At 43.3% G+C, this 26,790-nt stretch overlaps 1 protein-coding gene and 1 pseudogene across 2 annotated transcripts; one reads left to right on the forward strand and one right to left on the reverse strand.

The window, feature by feature from the left end:
* Positions 1-7,117: 7,117 nt before the first annotated feature.
* Positions 7,118-8,728, reverse strand: LOC310854554 (adenylyl cyclase-associated protein 1-like; the record flags this gene model as incomplete). The annotated part of the gene is made up of 1 exon (XM_083759233.1): positions 7,118-8,728. The coding sequence occupies one exon, from the start codon at positions 8,726-8,728 to the stop codon at positions 7,118-7,120; it is 1,611 nt and encodes a 536-aa protein (XP_083615359.1).
* Positions 8,729-14,205: 5,477 nt separating this feature from the next.
* Positions 14,206-26,177, forward strand: LOC310854556 (annotated as a pseudogene). Its single transcript has 3 exons — positions 14,206-14,386; positions 19,995-20,478; positions 26,091-26,177. The product of its transcript is annotated as an uncharacterized misc_RNA (transcript).
* Positions 26,178-26,790: the final 613 nt, after the last annotated feature.

A 26,790-nucleotide genomic window follows, 5' to 3' on the forward strand; every position in this document is an offset into this window, starting at 1 on the left:
TCTTACTGTAATAGCATAGCATAGCACCCGACGAGGGCATAAATAAATGGAGACGGACCCACGATAAACAAACGATTTATTTATTAGAACACTGCGATCAAATCATATCAAAGAAAAGCGCATAAACTATAAAACTATTTCTACAATAAAGTAACGCTGCCAATGTATCTGTCAGGCGTACGCAACTAGCGTATCTGTCATAGGGCGCTGCCATCTTTGACAGTTTTTGACATTGACAACAAGGTCTGGCCAAGCGGGGCGTGTCTCTGCCTATGCTCGGTCGGACACAAACAGAATATATGCATTTGAAAAGCATGAAGTATGGAAAATGATCGCCCTAAGGTGATGTATACAGGATTCATTGCTACAGTGACACAGACCAGAACACAAATACAAAATAAAAGGTTAACATGTTTTTTGTTTTTTCTTCTTTCCATAAAACACTGTAAATATAGCTTAAGCTCTTGAGCCTCATAAGTGTGTGCCCAGTTACGCAATTCTCATTATTCTTTAACATGGCAAACTTGGTGCTTTGCCATACTTACCCAAAAGCACTGGTCACATTCTAAATTCTCCTAATAGAATAGCCAGGGCTTTTGGAATAAATGTTAGAATATTGATGCAACGGCCGCCATATCTGATGCATCAACCTGGGAGATTTCATGGATTCAGATTCAGTCCACATACAAGACTGATGTCATGTTTGATGAGGTCTGATTCCAGTCAGCTTGACTTAAAAGCTGATTACACAGAGTGTGATGAGTATTAGTCAAAGAGAAGAGAGAGACAGACCATTAGAAGATTCAGGAGGTCAAACACAGGAAAGATGCAGACACAGTGATGGCAGGCAGTGTGATCATCTGTCTTCAGAGAATCCAGACTGAGCTAATGAATGCTCTATTGGCTTGTGTCTAATGTAAATCTCAAACTAGGATTCATCAACTGTCATTTGACTCCAAGACATGTAGCGGGACAGAAATGTTGTTTGCAAATCGAGTCATTATAAAGCTATAACGTGGTTATTGTTTTTGTCTGTGGGATGTACACGACACGGAAAGTACGGAAATACTGGGGTGGCAAAGCCTAATGGAATAGGGGAATTATTACCACGAGTGACTGCAAAGACATACATAGTAAGTGCTAATTATGCATTCGCTATTATCCATTTTGGCTAACTCTCACTAACAGCATTCCTTTCTGTTGTGGTTCGCCAAAATGGGCCAAAATGAGCCAAAATGGGCCAAAGAAAAAGAAAATGGGCCAAAGAGCCAAATGTATAGTGAACAATTAGACGTCGATGAAGCAGGGCCGCTGGCCCTGAGGGCGTCTTACTAAAGGGCGAGGTTGCATGCACGCGCATCCGCCTGGCTGACAGCAGACTACTGGCTATTTGGCATGGGGGGGTGAGGGGTCAGATCAACATATGGAATTAATTCTGTACTGGCCATATATGGAGCGTGTCTTGAGTGTACAGGGTTTGATGAGGTCAGATCAACATATGGAGATCTAAGGGTGGCAGTGGGGGCAGTGTCTTGAGTGTACAGGGTTTGATGAGTGTAAAGTCAAACCCCACTTCCACTCCAAATGACAGGTAAAGGACTCAACTCCAATGTCCAACTCAAAGTCAAGTTTTATTTTTCAACTTTTTGCAGTTTCAGATGCAGTTGCTTTTGTTGACTTGATTGGTTGGTTCATCAATAAGGTTGAAAACCTTCGAAAACAAAGAAACAGGTTTTAACAACAATGCAAAACAATAAACATCTTTTCAAAACAAGTTATCTTTTTAAACATGGTTGATTTTAAACATTAAATATAAATAATCAAACGTCTTTTAGACAAAGTGGTTTAACTATAGTGTTTTCACACAATGAATGCCAACATGTAAAGTCTTAAAATTAACTTATAAAGTCGACATTTTAACACAGTCTTAAATTAACTCATAAAGTTGACATTTTAACCCAATTATTAAAGTCATTTTCAATTAAACATTTCTGAATTGTAACCTTTAATAAATGATTCAAGTTAAGTAAACATTTAGTATTTTAAATTGAATAAGTGAAGAAAAATATAGCTGAACTTTACGCTTGTAGATCAGCTCTAATTGAACAAGGCATTTTAAACCTTTAACATGAATTGTCCACATTTTTAGTAGTCTTTCAAATTCTTAAATCATTTTAACATTTCTAACTTGGTCTCATTTTGTAAAGAGATACTTTTAAACATAAATTAAATCCAACTCTCAAGCAAGTTAATGTGTTCCTTCCCCACTTCAGACTGAAGCAGTTGAAGCTACTAAATACACAAATTAGCCTGATTTTAACCACATTAAGCAGAAGTAGAATAAGCAGTTGATACTAAACACACAATTAGCCTGATTTTAACCACATTAAGCAGAAGTAGAATAAGCAGTTGAATAAATATAACAGACCATTGGCGTCTTTGGGGTAGAGCTCCTGGGTAGACCTTCAGCTTGCTTGTTTGTTTTTTGTGAGAGTCACCACCACCAGCCTTTAACAGGTGTTCAATCAACCAAACGAGCACCAGCAGCCATCTTGCAGCTGATGCACTCTGGGAGATGTAGTTGTCTGGTGTCTTGTTGAAGATTCATGCTCCACTCATGAGTTTTGACCGCACAATGAGGGCCCTATAGGGCCCAGCCTTAAGTGTCGGGCCTGTTTCACCGGCTGCCGGTCGCGGCTGCACTAATAACTTTGGGGCAGGCCCGTCTAGAGTTTGAATGGACAGGTAGGTATCAGTCAAAAGGGAGACACCGAAGAGGAAGGACAGGTGGGGGAGGATCAACATTATGGAACTGGAACGTCACAATTAGGATACATTTGCACGATTGTAAAGAGGAAACGGAAGTGGGGAGAAGTCTCCACTTCCGCCTTATCGCTTGCTCTTGATCAGAGCTTCCGTTGCTCCAGACTATATGATGGAAGCGTTTGGAAATTACGAGACAGTCTTGCAACGCGAGACTAACACTGAATCAATGCCACTGCTATGCCTATAAGTCCATGATTGGCTAACCTGACCCGTTGGCATAACTCATTGGCCGAGCTACACATAGCGTTGGAAGGAAGAAAGAAAGAAAGAAAGAAAGAAAGAAAGAAAGAAAGAAAGAGGTCAATCTGAAACACCCGACATGCACCGTCCTCGTATTAAGTTAACAAACACTCAGTGATGGAGATGGAAGCAGTAATGAGTAATGTTTGTGTTGTTCTGTATATTACAGTGCGTTTTAACAGCGGGAGAAACATCGGTGAGCGACACATGAATTTTATTGGCTATCGTCTAATCGTCCACTATCGCCGGACGATATTTTCATCTTTTCGGGCGACGTTCCTCCACCCACCTTTCGACTACATCGCCTGTTCACCTGCTATCGCCGCCGTTCGCCGGTAGTTGCCGGCAAAATAATGCACTTCTGGAAAATTCGTCTGGCTGTTAAGACGCACTGTTAGTGTTGACTTGCCCAACACTGCTCCTGTTGTTCTGAAGAGCCTGCAGGCTGACCGGTGCAGCAGACATCTGTGGCGGTCAGACCATAAATCAGACGTGACTCTCACCGTCGTACATTGGTACAGCGTGTCTTGACCCCCCCACCAACACCGTCACCACCTCCTCCACTGACCATGAATCATATTAGGATAATATTGAGGATAATGAGCCATTTAATGGCCTATGTGTTGATTTATCAGACACGCTAGGCCAATTTAAAGAGATAACACCATAAGTCAGCCCACTGACCCAACTGCTTCTGGGCTGACTGCCCTGTACCGTGTGTGTGCGTGCGTGCGTGCGTGCGTGCATGCGTACGTCATTCTCTACGCTGTTAAGCAGATTGTCGTTAGGGAATGACAGCTTCGTCATGGCAGCGGCCGGCTTCAAAATCTCTCCCAAAATAGTACGACAGAAGACGACGTGGGGGCAGGACAGATGGCCGTTTTAAGGTATAGGCTTCACTGCTGTGATGTTAAACTCTATGCACTTTCTTGGCCGGTGTGGTGTCGCCCATGCAGGCTAATATTCGTAGGCCTACTTAGTTTGCTCCTGCTATATAGCTATATAGCTGATCTTCAAGCTCACAACACTGGACACGTGTGACGTGGGTCAAAAAACGAACCGGGGCAATTTTAAAGCAGTCACCGAACGCAGCGCAATGCAACGCATCGTAGGCAGTGGAGCCACCCTTCATTGATTAAAAAGGGAACATTCCCTGACGGCTGCCGGGCGCAATGGAGACGCAATGCTGACGCGTCCAGTGGAGCCCCGGCGTTACGATGTGGTAAGCATGCGTGCGTGCTTGTGTCTGTAATGATTTATTTTTCCTCTTCCTTTCCAATTGGCTGCATGCGACCCCAACTGCATGCAACCCCGCAGTGAGTGAGGCGAGAGTAGCTAGGTGACAGCTGGAGTTAAAGGTCCTTGTAGGCTGGACACGTTTCTTTGGGAAACCGGCGGAAAATAAACGCTGCTAAAAATCCGAATAACGCAGCAGTGGACAGGGACCTTTAATCTGCTCTTGGCCGGCCCCCTGTCTCCTTCCAGCATTGTCACTAGGCTATTCATGCTCACACATCGAGGTGACTGCAATTCAATCATGCCGGCCCTTTTCTTGAACAAAGTGAAACGCAAACTCCAAACGCAAGTCGCCGGCTCAGGTAAGAAGTCAGTCTTGCTAAATGCACAGTGTGACACTACTGTGCTTTCCTATGACACGGCGAAGACCAGCGCGTCTTCACTGAACAAACACTTTATCCAACCCTTTCTTTTTCTCTCCGCTGTGTCCAACAGTCGGATACTCAGTACAGTACAAATACTATTTACTCTGGGTGTGTGTGTCTACAATGTGTGGCCATCCGTTACTACATGATGTGAAGGGCACAATACTGGGTTTAAAAACAGCTGAAACATGAAGATGGAGGCTGTCAAATCCCACGATTTCCTTCTTCCAATTGCGCTGCAAACGTATAACTAGGATGAGCCGCCCGAAGCGGCGGAATTCTAGTGTTTATACATGTGTATCAATAAAATAAGTAACTAACTAACTAACTAACACCACATGCATTCCTCTTTTTTGTCTCACAGTTACATCAATCATTTGCATTTAAGACCATCAGTGGTGTAAGTATACACCACTGATGTATATACACAGTATATATACTTAAGTACTGCACTTAAGTACAATTCTGAGGTATTTGTACTTTACTTGAGTATCTCCAATACTTTTACTTCTACTCCACTACATCTCAGAGGCAAATATTGTACTTTTACTACACTACATTTATTTGAAAACTTTAGTTCCTAATCACTTTGTAGATTTGACCATAGCCGATCTAAAAGCTCAGGATGTGTCGCATCACAACGCATTGTGAGCTTGTAGATTGGCTATTTTCAAAATATTTTTAATTATACATTTGGAAAACTTAAAATGGGACATTCTGCACAATGAATACTTTTACTATTGGTACATTAAGTACATTTTGAATTCTGCACTTTTACTTGGAACGGAATAGTTATACGTTGTAGTATTGATACTTTTAACTTCAACAAATCAGATTCACGGAACAGGCTGGATGGAACCCAGGTCGGAGTTTTACTATCATTGGTATACAAACATCTATAGGTGGTGCCACTCACTGGGTGTGATTGAAATGATTCACAATGAACTGAACCTGCTTCCCAATGAGATGGCTCAAATATAATCCAATATACTTCAAATTATAATACATTCCAATCACTCCTGCAACAGATCTCCATATTTCCAATTTTCACTTCCGTTACCTCAGTAAAAAATATTTCAATACGAGAGCAGGTGAAGGATTCATTGCCTATTTCAGTGTGTGTGTGTGTGTGTGTGTGTGTGTGTGTGTGTGTGTGTGTGTGTGTGTGTGTGTGTGTGTGTGTGTGTGTGTGTGTGTGTGTGTGTGTGTGTGTGCGCGAGTTTGCGTGTGCGCTTACATGTGTGCACACGTGCATGCATCTCTGTGCATTGTTGATAAATATGAGGGATTACAACACCATAGCCATTCCAATCTATCACCTCCGACTGTAAGCTTGGAAGAGATGGAATAGAACAGGCTGCATTACTCTGCTCAGGTGTAAGAGCATGGGTTAAGATCGTCCGAGAAGTGATTCTCATGGAGGGATTGTACTGGGTTTTACATGTATGCCTGTATAATGTCTGTAATGTAAGTGTATGCATCATGCATGTTATATCTTTATTGATCATGAATTAAACGTATGTGACAATAGCGTACATCTGAACCACCATGGGTAACACAAAAAAAAGCGTACAGCTTGTTTTTGTGTATTGGCGTGAGATTCTCCTAAATAGGCAAGTAATAAGTATGTTATTATTCAGAGAAAATAATAAATGACAAAAAAAAAACATGCTATCTCCCTCCTTTGCCTGTCTTTTTTTTTTCTTCATCTCTTTGGATACCATATCTAACGTTTAAAGGAATGTCCTATGTGTGGCTCTGAGGTCAGTCATACATGAATGAATAGTGGATTTAATTAATAATGGTTTACATTTATTTGGATAGTGTTCTGTTGTCATGGAAAAGAAAATTAAGCCCTCCTCACATTCAAGCCAGGAGAGGTTTCTCTGAATAGGTGCACAAACTTGGCAATCCTGGGGATTGTTGAGACAAACAGAAACGGCAAGGCTCTGATGTGGATGTCGGGGGAAAAAAGGAGGAGGAGATATGTCTGTGCCCTACTGGCAGAATGCATACAAAGTGTGGCACCGCTCGGTTCAGCAGTTTGCAATATTATAGCTCTGTACTGATGGACAGACAGGCAGACACAAACACCCTGCCATAGATGGCTAGCCTTTTGTAAGAGCCATGCCTGTACACAGTGAACATGCCAGCAATTTGGCAAACTTCATAAAAGCTTTTGAATATGACTCACTGGCTAATTCAAATGACAAACGGCTGCCTGAGATTGGCTGAAGGAATGCTCAAGATCAAGCAAGTAGTGATCTCATTGGTTGATTACATCTTATGGCCTCTACACCATCAATTCTAATCACTTTAAATAAAACAATGTGCAACAGCAGAACTTTTACAAAAAGTGTCGACATGGGCTATTTCACATGCTTTGTGTCTCAAATAATCTCTGCTGGTGTGGTGACAAGCTTTGTTGTTTTGTTTTTGCAATCCAATACCGTCTTGAACAGCTCAGGGACAGGGATCTCTGTAAATTCCCCATTCTTGTCGGGTACCAAGATGTTCAACTCGGAGCTCTTGCCACTGATGATCTCGCACTCCAGTGAGTCCTTGCTCAGGTACACCTGGCAACCGTCCGTCTTGTTGATGTTGATGGTAGGGCTCCTGCCCAACACCTGGACCTTGACGTCCTTGCAGTTGATGACATCTACGACGCTCACCACATCGTCAAATACCAGGCCCATTTTCTTGCAGTTGTCCATGGTGATGGACGTGATTTTGCCCTTGACCTGCAGCTTGCTGTTGCTGCAATTGAAGGCATAGACCGCCTGCTTCAGCTCCGTGTCGCTGATCATCAAACCCTCGACTCCCACCTGGTTCTCCACTTTCCACCTCTGTCCTTCCAGCTCCAGAATTGGAGGGGGCACGGCGGCCTTGGAGCTCGGGGGAGCGTTAGGGGGTTTGAATCCGCCGCGGCCCGGCGCACCGTGGGCCCTCATGCTGCCCCTCCCTAGGTTATGTTTGGTCTTCTGGTCCTCCGTCACATGCTTCAAGCCCTTGGTGAGGGAGCCGACGCCCTTGTTGATGGCGACGAACAGAGCATCGCGAGACTCGGAGCAGCCGCCACTTCCGCTGTGGGTCACAGTTGAAAGAGAGGTAGGCCCGTGCGGAGGGGGACATCTGCCATCAGTAGGAGCCGTAGAGGCTGAAGCCACGGGACCACTCTTGCTCCAGGACAATCCGGTAGTGTGGTGCTCTTTGATGTAGCTCTGAAGTTCCGTCCAGGTGGAAAGATAGGCCCTCACCCACCTCACGTGTGTTTCGTTGTCCTTGTAGTCCTTCAGCACGCGGTTGGTGGAGAACATTGCGGCTTCCTGCATCTCTTTCACATGCGGGCCCGGCATAGTAGGAGGAACTGTGACGACCCAGCCAAGCGCGGATGCGCTATCACTGACGGCGCAGAGGTGGTTGTAGAATGTCGAGGCGCGGTTCTGGCGGAACTTCTCCACGTTGCAGACGAGCTCAAACATTGGCCGCAGGAGGGCGTTCAGCACATCGTCGGAAGGCTTCTGAAATCCGGACGCTGTGACGAGGACTTGTCGCTGACCGGAGAATGCCTGCTTCATGGCATCCGCTTGTTTCAGGACATCGCCGCCGATCAGCTGGCTGAGCGACATGTACTGAGCAACGGGACCGTTGATGAAGTCATCATAGGCCTGCACATATGCGGATACAGGTGGACCCGATGCAGGAAACCCGGGAGACTGCACTGGTGCAGACGCTGCTGGTACAGACGCTGCCGGCACAGACGCTGCCGCGGGCACAGACCCACAGGAAGACCGCGCTGCAGAGCGCGATGCTACAGTCCCACCGGCAGAGCATGTTGATATAGACCCACCAGAGGAGCACACTGATACGGATCCCCCAGCAGTGCACACGGATATGGGTCCTCCGGCGGAGCACACAGACTTTCCACTATGGCCGCTCATGGTCTCCAGACGACTCACGGCACCTTCTAAACGCTCCAGAATATTGAATAACTCGGACATGCGTACGTGCAAAATGAGTTTGGCGTCCAATCACCCTGTTATCAGCAGGCACGCTGTGAATATCATGTCATATCGATGACGCCATGTGAACGTCTTGACCAAACATGGAACGGACAGACGGACAGAGAGGAAAAAACAGTTTGGGGACGCAAAACAGACAGACTAGACCCATAATCCTTGATTATGCGGGCACAAATCCTTCATTTTGTGGGGAAGAATCCTTAATGTTTGCAATGGAAGTGGGGACTATTCTATTTAAAATCTATTAAACCACTTTATGCATACTAGAGCGGTGCCCATTAGGCACTGGCCTACTTGGAATGATGCAAGTTGGAAATTAATGCCCCACCCAGTTATTACCTGCGCGAGCAGAGCGCAAACTGTTTTCGGCTGCGTATGTCGGTGGTCCCTCGGCCAATCAGGGATTGTGTATTTTCGGTGGCGTCACGTGGCCAATCAGAGGGCGAGTTGGCAGCTTGCTGCATATGTCGGTGGCCCCCTCGGCCAATTGGATTGGCTGGTGGCGTCGCTCATATGTATGTTTATGTATAAGCGGTGGTTCCTGATTGGCCACAGACATATGTGGATGACGTAACCAATTTGAGTTTCAAACTATATATATATAGGAAACTTAGGGTGAGGGATAAGAGTTGCACGCTCTGCTCGTGCACAAGTGGCCATGGCCAACTTGTTTGCAAAGTATTTCTAGTTATGTGTGTCCCTTTTATGCCCATATATGGAGTCCTTTGTCAGGCTTGCCCAAATATGGAGTATATGCAGATGTCAGACTGATGTCAGATCAGGCCAGCTCCATACAGTATATAGAGATATAGGGGTGATCAGGTGCAGAGCCCAGGTAGAGAGAGGCCTTTTGTGGGGGTTCTGGACAACCATGGGTCCGACCGACTTGACACCGGGCACTGCACTCCCCGTGGGGGTGTGGAACGCGTGTGTCGTGGGGCGAACGGTTCTCGAGTTACGTGGATTACAGCCGTACAGACAGAGACATGGTGCATTTATAGATCTTAATTTGGTCTGCCTTTCATTATTTCCATGGCCAAAAAGAAAACTCTCTGCCTTTCAATTACCTATACCTCAGTCGCAAAAAAAGGCTACCTCATGTCATTGCTTAGTGAAGTGCTATTGATTGATTGATTGAAATTTGTATTCATATATTACAATTGTATAGATTTGTTTACATCAGAGTCCTCCATGTTCAATTCATCAGAACATTTAAAGACGTACAAATATACAGTAAAATATTATGAAAAACAGGAAATCATCATAAAAAAAGTAAAATAGGGAAGCGCATGTACAGTATGGGGAAAAAAAGGGGTGGGGGGAACTCTTTTGCAGTCCATAGGTGCTCTTTGAGAGTGGTTTTGAAGAAGTCTAGGGATTTGCATGTCTTAATGACTGTTGGTAGGGCCTTCCACATATTTGTTTAATGACGGATGTAGTCACTACGACCACAAATCCCAAGAAACTAGCTAGCCTAGCCACCGGGTTTGCTGCGCTCTGGGAGAACAGAACAGCTGAATTATTTGTTTTTATTAGGTGTGGAGTGGTGCTCGTTTGAACCACGGTTAGAAGGCTGTTTCAACCAATCAGCTTGCTTCCTCATGATGAAAAGGGGACACGGTGGGTGGCACAGTTGGTTGTGCTGTCGCCTCATAGCTAAAAGGTCCTGGGTTCGATTGCCGCTCGGGACGCTGTGGGTGCTGGCGGCGTATTTCCTCCTCCGCATCATCAGTGCCCATACCCGAGGCGGGGTTGGCGAAAGGGCCTTTCTGTGTGAAGTTTGCATGTTCTCCCCGTGTCCCCTAGGGTAGGTACCCTCACAAAAAACATGCAGTAATCCTGGTCTCTAGGTCCACCGCCTGATGGAGGGGAAAGGAACTGGTTGGAATAACGTGTTCCTTCCACGCTCTACGTCCAACCAGGGAAACTCCCCCCTGTCAGGTGTAAAAGGAGAAACTTGGACACTCGGGCATGAGGGAAGCATTTAAGTTTGAGATATTATTATTATTATTAAAGCATGAGTTCAAGTCTGTTGCTCTCCCCATGTCCCCCATATATGGGGACTAGGTTGGCGGAAGGTGTGTAGAGCCGAAAATTACATTAGATAATTGACACCGGGGTGAAAAATGGGTTACAAAATTGTGGGATAAAAATTATATAAAAAAAAGAAAGAAAAGGTGCCGAATAACGTTACCATGTGGGAAATGGAAGCATTTGCATCGCTGTGGATATTTATGAGCATCCCCTTAATCTAATCAAAATGGAAAATGAATGGTTCCAAGCCTGGGTCATCCATTTTTATTACCAGGCTACTTTCAATGAATTACTTTCTCTGCATATGTTGTTTTATTCTTATTTCTCCTCCGTCAAACAAAAGAAGAAAATAACGTGTCTGATTCTGGGTCTGAAATTAAATTCGATTCGGTGTATTTCAATTTCAAAACGAAAAAGTAATTTATTGATTGACTGCACTGAGAGAGCTTTGGGGAAGAACTGTTTTTTATTTTATTTATTATTTGTTTCATTCCTAAGTCATCCATTTGGCCAGGGCTGCCAGTACTCTTTAGCTAGTGGAGATCTGACATTGGATTTATATGCAAAATACTGTGTTCAAGTTCAGGAGACTTCGGGAAAAAAAACAATTCTCCTGAATGCTGCCTTCTGGTATGGCATGGAGTGGCATTTGTATTTATTTCACCATGTAGTAAACGCTGCATTCGTGGTCTGGAAAGGGCAGTTGTTTTACAGACGGGTAAAAGGGCAGGGGCTGAAGCCACCTTTTTGATGTCTATGTGTGCACGTCCATGTCTAAAAGTATCCCCGGTGCCGAACAATGCTCTCTGCTTAATGCAAATGGAACGAGTAATTAACTTTAGCCGTGGGCTCAACTGACCCTTATAAGTTTAAACACCTTTACAATTATAAACTGATTACCATAAACCACATCAGGGAATACAATCTGGCTGGGTTCTGTGTCTTTCATCAAGGTCACATTCTGGAGACCAAGTTAGATTTTAGCCTTAGCCGGGTGAAAAATATCACCCGCTAAAAATGTGTCTTGTAGCCAAAGACTTTAGGGCTCTATTTTCGTCCATGCTAAACCCCTTATCCCTAAACTATATGTTGTTTAATATTTCAACAAAATTGTACTTGAATCACTTCTCTATAATTTAGATATGCAGGTCAAAATAACGTTAGACAATAAAACATGATTGTCTAGGATAAATAGTGACGGAATATTTACATTTGATAATGTCATTAAGTACACCTGCTACTACAATAAACCATTGAGAGAATTTGATTTAGGGTCAAGCCATGATCTGCAGCTGCTTATTTCTTATCGCAGCCATGGATCCGGGAATTATTCTCAGCTTTATGCAAATTGTCATGAGTGACAGCTCTCTGATTAGAAATGCTACATCCAGTATCACAGCTTCTGACGCATGTGGTGAAGCTGTTCCCAGACGCTGCCGATGATGAGTCACTGTTGAGCCCCTTCTGACACAGTTGACCGTGGATCATGAATAAAGTAGCGGTATTTATAAGATGATTGAGATTGAGATCAAAGATGTCACACAACATGCGGCTCGGTCCTAAATTGGTCTGGAGTGAATGCAAATCCACAGTGACTCCCTGTGCATTCGTGCAATTTTCCAACAAGTTGAGATCATGTTGGAATTTGTTCAGGCAAACGTCGGAACATTTGCATGATGAGGGTCAAGACTGTCGATGTCTATAAGACAGTGGATTTCAATCATTTTCATTTCAAGGCCCAATATTTGGCATTTGAGCCACGGACCACCATTTGATGAGATTTTGCCTCTCTTAGAACCGAGACAAGAATCTGTTGTTGTCGGTGAATCATTTTGTACACAATTCCATGCTGTATTGGAACGTTGATCAAAATGAGAAATGAGAAAACAGAGAAATCTCAAATGCCACATCATTTTTCATTGAACACATACAGTGAAGGCCTATAGCCACCATTCCAACAATAATATCGTTGCAGTTAAGGGGGAAACCAATTGTATGTCCAAAAGTGTGTATGTGCCGTTTTCGGTTTCATTGCCAGTGCTTTGTATGTTTATAGTCACCTAGCTGTGTTGTAGGCTGTGTATAGCCTAGTGTTTTCCAAGTTTTTCCTTGTTCAGTTCCACATGGACTTTTGCTTTAATCTGGACTGGTAAAAGAGGCCCTTTAGCCAAATATACATCAAGGGGGGGAGGTTATACTTTTGTTTTTACTGTGATCCTTTGGATGCTGAACAGCTCTCTAGTTTGGACAGACTATACTAGTATACTGTACCACTCATAATGATGAATGTCCTCGCCATCAACGTTTTGATATGGGTGAGCTCACATTCTCCCATTTAATGACTGCTGGAGTGTGTTCTGCAGTCAAACTGCTTCTTGCAGTAGGAAGTACAATATAGAATAATAATGATGCCAAGTGCTGGATGCAAGGCCCACAACAAAAACCCACAGATACACACAACTTTCACTTTTTAGATTTTGTACTTTTTTCAAGTACAGGCCTATAGCTCCCTACAAGCTCACACCCCCCAACACAAGCTCACAGCCCCCACATTGGGAACGTTTCTTTTGTGCTTAATTTATTGGGGGGGGAAAAAACATAACACAAAGTTGAAATATGCCTGACAGCAATGTTATCTCACTGCTGGGTTCAGATTACAGTGATTGGGAACAGGGGGAACAATTTAAATGAGGGGGTTTTATCTTATCTGCGTGTTTATGGGGAGGAGCCTAAATCTAACAGTAAACACACACATGAAGAATATGGGATTCCATAATTATAGCCTACAATGATCTTCTTCCTTCATTCCTTGTGTGATTGACATGCTATTCTGTCCTTCTGCAGTAGACCTATTTTTGGTGATCAGCACCTACTAGGGTGTCGGCCGAGAAGGAGCCGAACTCCGGTGGCTATTTGTGTAACAAAGGAGTTTGAGACAGACTGGCTGATCAAAGACTGTGCCACTAATAATATGCAACAAAAGTCCGACACCCTACACCCATGTCAACTGTTTAAAAAGGTTTACCAGGATAGGATAATTTGTCAGTCAGGGGCGCGAGCCTATGGGAGACGTCAGCCACTTTGCTGGCTGGCGTGAGTCTGTCATATGCTGTAAGCTGTATACTTCGTTGAAATAAACATCTTGGAACTTCCATCTCGTCTCATGTCTGCCGTGTACAATTCTCCTCTGTATGGTAGGAAATATACTTCAGATGGTGCCTGAAACTCGTCATGGTGGTGTGTTTTTTCACGTCAGATGAGACAGATCCAGTGGCTTTTTTCCCGTCTAATTCGGTGGAGGGGAGTTTTTGTGGACGGCGAGTCGGCGACGAAGACGTTCCAGCGGACCCGACCGTGATCTCGTCTGCGCAGCGGGGATGATGACTGCGACCACCGCGAGGAGTGTTGCGCAACGGGGACCGATGCCAGCCGCCGGACGGTGCGGGCTGCGGAGCGGTCGATGGAGCGGCAACAGCCACACGGAGGCCTTGATCATCACGTCGGCGCGGGGACGGCAATCACGGGCGGCGAGCTGGGAGACGCAGCACGGAGCAGCAGTGGCCGCCTGGCTGACCTACAAGCCGAGGGCCTTCACAGAAAGGAGTCTGTGCATGACGATGTTTGCTTTTCTCTTCATATTCCCATCTCTGATGTTTCAGAGTTGGGAGGGGGGAGAGATGATGATGATGATGAGGACAGCGAAAAACAGCAGTGTACTTTTTCTCAACTTGATCGGTGCAGCTGAGCGAACATTTCGAGGTAAACTAGAAAGAAGCATACAGAAGAAATTTCCTTTGTCCAATTCGGAGGGGAGACGAACTTTCCTTCACTCTGATTACAAATTGTGCGTCACGTTTGTTTTCAACATGAAATAATATAGGCCTCATGTTGGTATGTGTTTGTCGTATGATTAGATAAGTTGAGTCATATAGCCTAATTATGAGTCAATGAGGTATTTTCCTATAGATATGAAGAGATATGTGTTATTATAGTTAAACTCTGGCGCATCAATGGATTCTTTCGAGTATCACCAGGTGATCTGTCAGGGTAACGTCCGAGGAAGTGACTTAACTGATATTGTATTGACATTGGGTAGCAGAGTTTAGTAGTAAAACATGTAGGTTATTGCATATTGAAAAAGTGCTCTTGTAACAATAGGAGCTGAAAGCGGCATGTCTTGTTTAAATGTCAGTTAACTGTACTAATCATTTTTCCATTTTTCATATATGTATGGATGTCTGTTTGAAAACCATTTTTGGGAAGTTCTGTACTGTAATGCTGTTATTTTTGGTTTCTTGAATGTATTGTCCAGCTTAGGGTCAAGGGGGGTCTAAGATAATTATGGTTCCATATTTTTAGGTGACCATCTGTGATGGTCAAGGGGGGATATGAAGAATATGGGATTCCATAATTATAGCCTACAATGATCTTCTTCCTTCATTCCTTGTGTGATTGACATGCTATTCTGTCCTTCTGCAGTAGACCTATTTTTGGTGATCAGCACCTACTAGGGTGTCGGCCGAGAAGGAGCCGACCTCCGGTGGCTATTTGTGTAACAAAGGAGTTTGAGACAGACTGGCTGATCAAAGACTGTGCCACTAATAATATGCAACAAAAGTCCGACACCCTACACCCATGTCAACTGCTTAAAAGGTAGACCAAATGTACAATGAGTTGTCAGTCAGGGGCGCAAGCCATGGGGAGACGTCAGCCACTTTGCTCATGGCTGGCGTGAGCTTATGCTGTAAGCTGTATACTTCGTTGAAATAAACATCTTGGAACTTCCATCTCGTCTCATGTCTGCCGTGTACAATTCTCCTCTGTATGGTAGGGAATATACTTCACACACACACACACACACACACACACACACAGAGAGAGAGAGAGAGAGAGAGTAGACATGTTTTTGGAAAACACCTACTCTACTGTTAGATGCAAACATGCATGTTGACACTGAGAAATGACAAAAAAGACAATCAATACTAATGATTGTTGCCTTCAAGCTCTACTGAGTGATTCACATGAATGTACCACTTTTTATTATGGCACATGCAAAGGTGCAGCTGCCCTTCAATCTACTGAAGCTCTCTATACATTATTTAAAATGCAGACACATTTTGTATTTCTTGAGAAAAAGATAAGAACACAAACATCGGCCACTATCAAAGCTTGTACATTTCACACACAGTTGTAAGAACTGTTTTAAATGACACATGATTGATGTCATCTAATCCACTATGGATTCTGTTAAATGATAAGATGTTTTGTTGTGTGTGATAATGGAATCTAACCACCTGAGCTCAGCTTATAGTGCCACATGAAAACAGTCATGCAAATTGCTTGTCACGGTTAAAATAAATTAGGCCAGACATTCAGACTCTCTTGCTTATTAATACATATAGCATGCCAAGTCAATATTCTGTCCATTTAAACGTCATTATTGTTATTATCTTACAATACAATACGCACCACGTCTCTGCACATGTGTACGTACTGTACATGTGTATGTACAGTATGTCTGTAATCCATGTACAGTAGCACTTGTTGCAGTGCTCACTGCCCAGGCTTGAGTCGGTCGGATACACGGTTGTCCAGAACCGCTCTGCCTGAGCCAATTGATTGCCATGGAAACCCCCACACTAGCCATTTGATTACTTAGTCAGGACAGTTTGCACTCTCCACATATTCTCCATAGACGTTTACAACCACATGCCCATATATGGCCAGGTCCATACAGTATATGCCCATATGCTGATAACATCAGGGACAAGGAAAGACAGATCTAGAGAGCTCCATATATATGGCCAGGTTCAGGTTCAGGTTCAGGTTCAGGTTCATTTATTAGTTTGTCCCCGTGGGGCGATTTGGTTTACAGCAAGGCATAACACAGGCAGGTAACATGAAACACAAAAACACAGCAAAGGCACATTAGTACACATAGAACATTTAAAACAGGATGGCAGTTCAAGGTATCAGTGTAACATTATAATTCATAACTTTTCCAGAAAGTTGTATAAAAATAAGTAAAAAAAAAACTATTAATACAGATACAATTTATCTCCTCCTATCGGCATTTAGAGCCTTGATAGCTACAGGCACGAAGGAGAACTTATACCTGTTGCTTTTGGCCCCTGGAACTTTTAGGCGAATGCCAGAGGGAAGCAGCTTGAACTCAGAGCTGAGGGGATGGGAGTTGTCCGTAAAAATGGACTTGGCTTTCTTAAGCACCTGATTTTTAAATACTTGGTCTAGACTACTGAAGTTAACTCCGGCAATCTTTGAGGCCGTTCTCACAATCCTACCAAGGTGGTTTTTGTCCTTTACATTTAGGTTTCCATACCAACAAATGATGGAGAAGGAGATAACTGACTCAATAAAGGCACTGTAGAACAGTTTCATAAGGGATTTGTCAACCTGAAATTTGGCGAGCTGCCTCAAGCAAAAGAGGCGTTGTTGGCCTTTCTTGCACAATATTTCACAGTTCACATCAAATTTGAGCTTGCTGTCAAATGTAGTACCCATCATGACGGCCCATTTGGGACAGAATCACAGAACTTAAAAGGTCACTTTTCTTGACTCTTGCTGCTTCCAATATCTACCTGTTGACAGGCCATAAAAAGGATACAGGCAGAAACACAGATATACAGAGTCCTCCGTACTGTATTTGGGCACAACAGGGACACACACAAACTTACATCGTTCCCAAGTAGGCCGGTGCCCACCGGGCACAGGTTAGCTATGTATGAAGAGCAGAAGTAGTCTGCATAGAACATCTGCCCTATGGAGCACCGAAGTCTGACGTCAATATCGGCAGAGGGCGCTGTTCCCAGGGTTTGTGCACCTTTTTGATTTGTATTATAATCCCCATAGCATAGGGGGATGTTAGATCGCCTCATATAAGAACAGTTCTTATATGAGGCGATCTAAGATCCATTATAATACGAATAAAACACAGTGTTTTATTTGTATTATAATCCCCAAAGGGATCTTAGATCGCCTCATAAGAACTGTGTTTGAAAAATAAACAAATCATCCCGGCGGTTTCACTCATATGGATATGAGGAATCAACTGACTGCGAACGCTAACGAAACTGCTGCCAAATTAGTTACATTTTCGCTAGAAATGGACTAAATAATATAACATTTGCCACTCATATTATGAGTGGCTGACTGTCGTAAACTATACAGAGACACCGCCCGACAATATCGCTGAGACAGTTTGTTTATTTTTGGACCACAGTTCTTATATGAGACGATTGTTAAGATGACCCAATGTTATTCTCCATGGAGAAAAATTTCTGCGAACAGTCAGGGGATGAGAGAGTGACGTCAGGACTATTATACTTAACTATGAACAACTGAACAATAATATATGAATACAGCAGACTTGTGTGTACAGCATGAGTGCTGCACATACCGTCCAGTAAGAAGAATCGTTTTCTGCTGTAGCTTCAGAAAGAGGCTGCAGTGTGCTGTGGATTTATCACCGGTTCATTTCATTCTGGCCTTTTATTACCATCGATCAAATGAGAGAGAGAGAGAGAGAGAGAGAAGCTAACTATTGATCATGACGGCCCATTTGGGACAGAATCACAGAACTTAAAAGGTCACTTTTCTTGACTCTTGCTGCTTCCAATATCTACCTGTTGACAGGCAGACAAATGAATAGGACAATTTAGAAGATAGTGATGTCCATTTATTTTTCTTGGCAGGAAAGGAAACTAGCTCTGCCGTGAAAGTAAAGGGCAAGTCACTTCTAGAACAAGGCACAGCAAATACACCCACTATACCAAAATATTCAGGGACAAGGCCATATTATGAGGTCCCTTTTCGTTCAGTTCCGTTCCCACGGAAGGGGGACTACACAATTTTTTCTCCATAAAAGAGATCTATAGGTAGAAAGTCCAAATAAAAAAGTTCTACTCGTGCCATCCTGCAGTATGTTTATAATCAGTGGTCAAAGACGGGACTATTTCTTACAAGGCGTACTAATATGTGCAAGGGGAGTGGTGTGGTTTTGGTCAAGTGGACCAATCACGTTTTATTCCCTTGAGTATGCGCGTGACGTCATCGTATGCGGAATAACTTTTTGTTGTCCATAGCAACTCACTGTTGCGACGCTGTTTTCATTCACTCTAAAATGGGAAAATGGGAAAGAGCTGTTGTGCGATTGACTGTACTAACAGATTAAAAAATAACTCTGAGCTATCCTTTTACAGACTGCCGAAATGTAAAGAAAAAATAAGTAAATGGATCGCTGCACTTCGCCGAAGTAGTCATGTTTCAGGGCTACTGGAATACAGACACATGGATTTGCGGGTGCCACTTTCACTTTGTGTCAGGTATGTTGCTTTTTTTGTAAAACCATATATTCAATGTAAAAGGGCCTTTTCACACAATGTCCCGTTTTAAACTAACCTAACGGAGTTCTCTTCTTGTAGACCAAGAAGTGGATTAACATAGTCCGTTCCCCTGAAAGAGATCTGGTTAGGAGTAATCACTCATCAACATGTTGTTACGTGTTTCTACACACACGCACTCCGTGGAAAGACTTGATGTTAATGTTCTTATTGATCAACACACCCAGTTACTGAATGTTAAGTCTCCATGGTTTTCCTCAGAATATCGTATGACACTGATTTATATGACACATTAAGAGTCCACTGATACCACATAACTTTTTATTGTTATTGCACAAATGGATCCTTAAGGTCTGTAACTTACTCTGAGAATGTACGAATGGACCCATAGTGTCAGAGTTACAGACCTGCATGTGTCCATTTGTACACTCAGGCTGTAAGGGTCCATTTGGTTCCATCTCTCAGAGTTACAGACCTGTAAGGTCCATTTGGTTCCACTCTCACAGACCTGTAGGCTTAAGGCCTAAGAAGGGTCCATTTGGGGTCCAATGGGGTCCATTGGTTCCATTTGTACACTCAGTTACAGACATGCAGGCTAATCCTCTCTCACTCTAATGCCAGCCAGTGTGTGCCAGTGGTCACCCTTGGCACCCGTGGTTAAAGCTGCCTACCCCTGCTCTACATCAAACTTATTTGCCAAAATAGCCGGTCTACAAGCTCACAATGTTGTGAGCTTGTAGATCTGCTATTTTCTGCAAATGTTCCCTCCAGAATAGGGAGAACACCCCATATATGTAAACAAATTAATATCATATTTCTAGTAAATGTTTTTGTTGTTTTTGTTATTTAAGGGAAAAAGAGTGATGATCCTCTACATCCTGACTACGTGCCAAGGTTATTTGGTTTCACCTCCAACACTGATCGAAGTACAGCAGAGGTACAGACTGTTGTTGAAGTCCCAGGCATTGGGGTCCAGACAGAGGAAACACAAAATGACATTGCCTCATTACATGAACAGATTAAATCTTTAAATGCTGAATGTCAATCACTTAGGGATAAAGTCAACAAATTAGAAAGTGAGTTGAAACATCGTACTCTTGATCCTTCAGAATTTGATGACAGCAAAATGAAATTCTTCACAGGACTACCAAGACTTTCATGTTGTTGTTCAATTTTGTGTCACCAAGTTTACCACCTCCTGCAAAACAGTCACTTAGTGATACTCAGAGACTTCTGCTTACACTGATGAAGCTGCGCCTCAATCTGTCTGAGGAACTTTTAGGTTACCTCCTTGGCATTCACCAGTCAACTGTATCTATAATTTTTTTACCTTTGGCTTCATCCCTTGATTTGTGCTCGTCTTTTTCTATATTTTCATTTTGCAGGCAGGATAAACTGAAAAGGCGGTTGGCCCGTGATTTCCCCGAGCTGGTGTTTCACAGCCCTGCAACGCGCAACATCTCCGAACTGTTTTTTGTTGAAACATTATCAGCAGATACACTGTTAGACAGGCTACCTCATCCATCAGACACGACAACAACTGAGTCAACCGACGTAAGTCAAGCAGGTTCATCTTGGCAGCAGTTTTAACCTTGACCAGTCAACTTTCAATGCAAATATGTGTGCCACCTGTATGGCCAATCATCTGCCAAAAACGTGAATGATGCAAGGTACAAATCATTCTGTACGGCATCATCAGCTTTGCCAGAACTGTCCATTCCCCCAACAAGTGATGCTCTCCACCAACATTGCAAAAGGGCAAACTACCAAGCAGCAGTGATGAGACGTTCTCTGACTAGTAGGATGTGTGCTCCTTCACCCATTGGCAGTGGATGTGGCATGGAGGATGGGGCCGTTAACAGTAACATGGATGACTAGAAATCCTGCCACTGATAGTGTGTTGCAGGTAGTCCACTGTAATTGTAATTGTTTTGTTCAAGAAATATTAAGATGTTAAAGAATTGCCACACTGCCTACATCCATTACATGCAATGTATAAATGCAAACAGCACAGACTACTTACCCAGCCAAATGAGCATTTGCGCCTGTCGTAGACATGCGCAGAGCAAGTTCAGTCAGGGAACTTCAGTCAGCGCGCCGGCCGTTAATTGGGCCACCGCAGCATCAGGCTCTCATCCACATGATTCACTCAGCCAATCACACGCTCACCCCATCTCATACCGGCTACTTGAACCAGAGGTTTGCATTCCTCTGCCTTCTTGCTTGCTTACTGCTGTTGTATCAGCGTGCTGCTGTCATACAACCTGCGCTCAATTCTGCTTGCTTATACTGCTGTTGTATCAGCATGCTGCTGTCATACAACCTGCGCTCAATTCTGCTTGCTTACTGCTGTTGTATCAGCGTGCTGCTGTCATACAACCTGCGCTCAATTCTGCTTGCTCACTGCTGTTGTATCAGCGTGCTGCTGTCATACATCCTGCGCTCAATCCTGCTGCTGCTGCCTTTTTGTATACTGCGTGCTGCTGTATACAAAGTGCTCACCCACCTCCACCCCAGCTACCACCTGTCGTTTTGGATCTACTGTTTAGGTACGGGGGATTCAGAGTCCCTATGGTCGGGACTGATGCGCTTGACCTGAGTACCTAAAAAAGCAGATCCAATACATCGCCAAACCATAATAAATATATTGCATTGATTATCTTATATTCAATAAATATATATATTACATCCTCCTTGAGTTGTCTGACTGAACAGAAGGTTTTGTTGTGATGCATTTGTATGCTGTATTTTCATATATTTCCTTGGCATTGGGAGGGGGGGGGGTGGATGTACAAATGACAGATGCTGTGACACTTTGCGGTACTTAATAAATAATAAATAAATGTTTCATACAATTATGTTGTAATCATTCTGACCTCTAGTACTTTAATTTTTAGTGCATTATTCCAATTTAGGGGGCGTGGTAACATTTGGATAGATTTTCTGCCATTTTGGTCCAAGGTGCCCTGATTCTCTTTTCTACCTTTCATTACACAGTAGGTTGAGACATTTTCTATGTATGAAACATAAGCTTTTGGCACAATTTACTGTGTAGGTTTCATTGTACTGTGTGGAAAACACTTAAGTTGAAGCATATTCTTTAACAAATATGCTACATTTCATGATGTAAATTCACATATGAGTAAACTAAAGGCACCAATACTTGTTTCAGATGTTAAGTATATGCATTTGACATTTGAGAAAGATTTTGTGTTGCCAAAAACACATTTTACAAGCAAAAACAGCAGCACAAGATTTTCGTTTTTTGGTTATACACTGTTTATTTTGACTGTGACAAAATACTGGATATTATGAGTAGAACTTTTAACCCAAAGTCCAGAAGGGTATTATCTATGAAAAAATGCATTGAATGAGTAGTTCCCATGACATGGGAACGAAACTCATTTTCTAAGCACTTTTTCATGGGTCCCAACACAACACGGCCTACAATGAGAATATTATTCTTATTCTAGTTAGGGGTCAAGCCGAAGGGGAAAAATTCACCTTATTGTTTTCGTACACGTTGCGCCATTTATTGCAGTTTTGGCAGTTCTGTGCTGTCATTTTCCAAGAAATTCAGCAATATGGTAGGGGGTTGTGGGAATCGCTCAAGAACTGAAGGCCTCTGAACTTTAGATCTCCCAATGAATAGATTATATGATCTACTCTATCCACCAAAAAAAACATATTCATATTGCATCGCTGTCAAAATGTATCGTTACACCCCTATTGCTTATATGGAGCATTGTCCCTACCCCGAGCGGCAAGAACGGAGTTCTCCGTCATACCATTTTTTAACGCTTGTCGCTCAGGACGGAGTTAATAAAAGGACGGAGATTTGTTGATATCAAAACCGATCGCATCATTCCACAGGCTGGTCTGTTGCGCAACATTCAATGTTATTTCCGGTTGGGACGGCATCGAAAATGCCCCCCATTTTAGCGAATGAGATCAAAAATATTAAAACATGAATAACTCTTGATTTAAATCATTGTGTCCAATTCTAAACAAAGATTATGTTTTAGTCGCTAGTCGCGTTAGAATTAACCATACCGCCCGTTGTTGTTGATCGCCTCGGGAGTGTTTTGTTTTGGCTACATCAAGCTACTTCAGCTACATCCGGGATAGTGCCTGGTGCGTCGCTAAATGTGCTCCGTTGCTGTAAATCGCTGGGCGCTCTGATTTAATGGTCTTAAATACCCTGTTAATCTGTGAAACAGACACAAGCAGACATAAATGTGCACTTTATGGAATAATATAGCGGACAAATTGACCAATTACCATTTTATGAGAGAGAGAGAGAGAGAGAGAGAGAGAGAGAGAGAGACAGACTAGCCCCATTTGCAGCGGAGGGTGAGAGAGACTTGTTTCTTTTCGTCTCCTCAGCGTGCGTGCGACAAGAAAATCCAAGTTACGGGTAGAAACAAGCGTTTAAATCGCTTGTTTAGTCAGACGTTTGCATGTTTTTCAGTTGGAAAATCTAATTCCACAGTCGACCAGGGGAGGCGCTAACAGTGTTGTTATGTGACTTAAGTAACTAGTTACTTTCAGTAATATTATTACTTTTTCCAGTAACTAGTAAAGTGACTAGTTACTTTCACATTTTGTGTCATAATATTACATTTACTTTTTTCCTAAAGTAACTAGTTGGGATGGAGTTGCTTTGCAGGCTGCTGATTGGTCTAGATCCAGACTCTAGAGCAGATACGGAAACGATGCGCACTTGTTTACATGTGAAGTATCGGATGTAAAAGGGCGGGCCTTAAACCGTCCAGAACACATGCAATGTAGGCAATGTAGGCATGCACATGCAAAGTATTGAGACTTTGCATTTTCAACATTTCAACCATAGATTACTGTTGTCGAGAACAATAAGTAATGAGTAAAGAAACTAGTTACTTTTGGCAGGGAGTTATACGTAAAGTAATATTACTTTTTTAAAGTAACTAGTAATAAGTAATAATCTTACCGTTTCAGCGTAACCTTGACAACACTGGACGCTAATGCGCACAACTTCCTTGAAAAACATGAAGCGGCTGACTAAACAAGCGATTTAAACGCTCGTTTCGAGCGTTTAAATTGCCGCTTCATGTTTGTGTAAATTAACCAATAACTTGGATTTATCTTGTCCACTAATGAAGTAAAATATTATTAGTTTAGCTCATAACCGGACCTTTACTTTTTGTATACGATGTGCAGAAAAGGGTAAGCAACATTCCTAGTGGAAACCATGCTGTACTATGTAAAATGTAGCATGAAAGCTGTGTCAATAAAGGCCTGTGCCTCTCTCCTCTCTCGCTCTGTAAAGTGAACGATATCACTGCTCTTCGACACATCGGTCTCGTGGTGTTTTCCGCCCAACGCTGACAGCTAGTTAGAAAGATGGAAACACTCTTGACAGCCATTGGATAGATGGAGTATGACACCATGACAGTTTAGCCGGCCGTAAAACTGTGACAACGTTGACGTCTCCTGCAGGGCTGCGACCACATTACCGCAGCACCCGCTGCACCACCCATACTTTTGCTTTTTTAAAATCTGACATAAACCAGTGCATCAAGGTTCTATTTAAAGGACATGAGTGATTTACTACAACCCCACTGAGCGTAATGGTGCCTCACATGTGTCGCATGCACACCACATGCTGTAAGTAACACAACAGTGTTGATGTATTGGCTTTAAAGCTGGGTTCATGAGCTGTGGCATCTCCGGTGTCTCTCCACTCTTCTGACTGATGAAGGAAAACGCTAGCTCAGGAACCAAGACTGTTTCAGGAGGACCAGGTGGGATGCTTCTTGCCTTCCGGACCGTGTCAACCACACACGCACGCACGCACGCACGCACACACACTGTAACACGTACTGTATGTACATTATTCCTGTCCTTGGGCTGTATTTTGTGTGTCTTAAGTACCAGGTCTTATTACCTAACTTGAGTAAAGTAAAGACCTGGAGGTGTGATCAATGCCATTTGGCTATTCTGAGTGGCCAAAGAGCATTGATCACAACTCCAGGTCTTTAGTTTACTCAAGTTAGGTAATAAGACCTGGTACTTAAGACACGCAAAATACAGACCCTTGTGTTCACAAGTAGGCATGAGAAAGACCAAGCTTCTTTTGTGCTGAGAGGATGAACAGACGAGGAGAGGACATGACAGGTTGAAGAAACCAGAAGTTCAATGTCACAGAGTGGGAAAATCACACATCCCGAATAGATCTTTCCAATTGCTATTAACATTCACACAAAGGAAAGTGGTTTTCAGCTAATTACTTGGTCTATTGTCGTGGAATTCTCCACGTCATTCCCCTAAGATATACTAAGGAAAGAAAAGGATTCATGTTTTCCAAGATTCAGAGAAAGAGAATGAATTAACTTCTCCTCCACCACTCTGAGAGACATATCTTCTGCATGTCAGTAAAGATCAAAATGGAATCAGTCTACCCATTATATGCTATGTTAAGGTGGTACACATTAAACATGCTCAGTGTTCAATCATGTAACTGTGGGAGTGTACAAATGTAACCAAACATTTGTACAAATTGATCATTTAAGTATTTTACAGTGTTTTTTGTATAAATCTTTTCTTAGCTAAACTGGATCAATGCCTTAATACTGTATGTGTTAATGCCAAAATAAATGCTAAATAGCCTAGCAATGCATTAGGAAATCAGTGATAATTTGAGCTTAGGAGACTCTGCACTGTATTCCTACACACACACACACACACACACACTTACTTGCTTTGCGTATGGTTGTCCATCGAATCCGATGATGACGTCCACTTATGTCCTTAACGGTGAGTTCTTTGGTGGCTAAAGAGTCCAATCCTGGAATTACATGTTTTATTGCAGGTGGGGCATGGGTAGGTTGTAGTGGTGGTAGTGGTACTGGCAGTCATGGGTGTGTTCCTCCTGTGTCTCTGTTGCATCTGTTGCTGTCTTCTGACAGTCCTGTCCTCCTCCAGCCTCTGGGTTCCTTCGTGACAGCGCTGCCGCCATGAGTCACGGTCAGCAGCAGCTTACATTTCCTCAGTGAGGTCTTCAGCTGGTCTTTATAGCGCTTCTTTGGCCCTCCTGCCAGGCGCTGCCATGGTGGAGCTGGACATACAGCACTCTACGGGGCAGCCGATCTTGGGGCATCCGTATCACGTGTCCGAGCCAGCGCAGTTGGTGCTGGGTGATCATGGCCTCAATACTCCTGCAGTTGGTCTTAGCAAGTATTTCAGTCTGAGGTACATGATCATGCCAGGTGAGGCCAAGGATGCGCTGCAGGCATCCAACATGGAAGCGCTCCAGGGCCTTGATGTGACGGCTGTATGGGGTCCATGCTTCACAGCTGTAGAGGAGGGTGGTGATACAGACAGCCTGTTAAACAGAAGCTTTGGTGTGCAGATGAAGATTGTTGTTTTGGATGACCCGTCGCCGTAGTCTCCCAAAGGCAGCTGATGCCTTTGGGAGACCCCCCCCCCCCCCACACACACACACACACACACACACACACACACCTCCTTTTTCTAACTCAACCAGTGCTGCAGTCAGGAAATGGAACACAGCCGCTGATGTGTGAGCCAGTGCAGCAAACAGATGGTCATCACGTGGCAGCTCACTTATACAGGAGACTTCAACAAGCAGGAGCAATCTCATTTTGA

The sequence above is a fragment of the Protomyctophum parallelum genome (genome assembly GCF_964188405.1).
Source record: "Protomyctophum parallelum genome assembly, chromosome: 2".
NCBI lineage: Eukaryota > Metazoa > Chordata > Actinopteri > Myctophiformes > Myctophidae > Protomyctophum > Protomyctophum parallelum.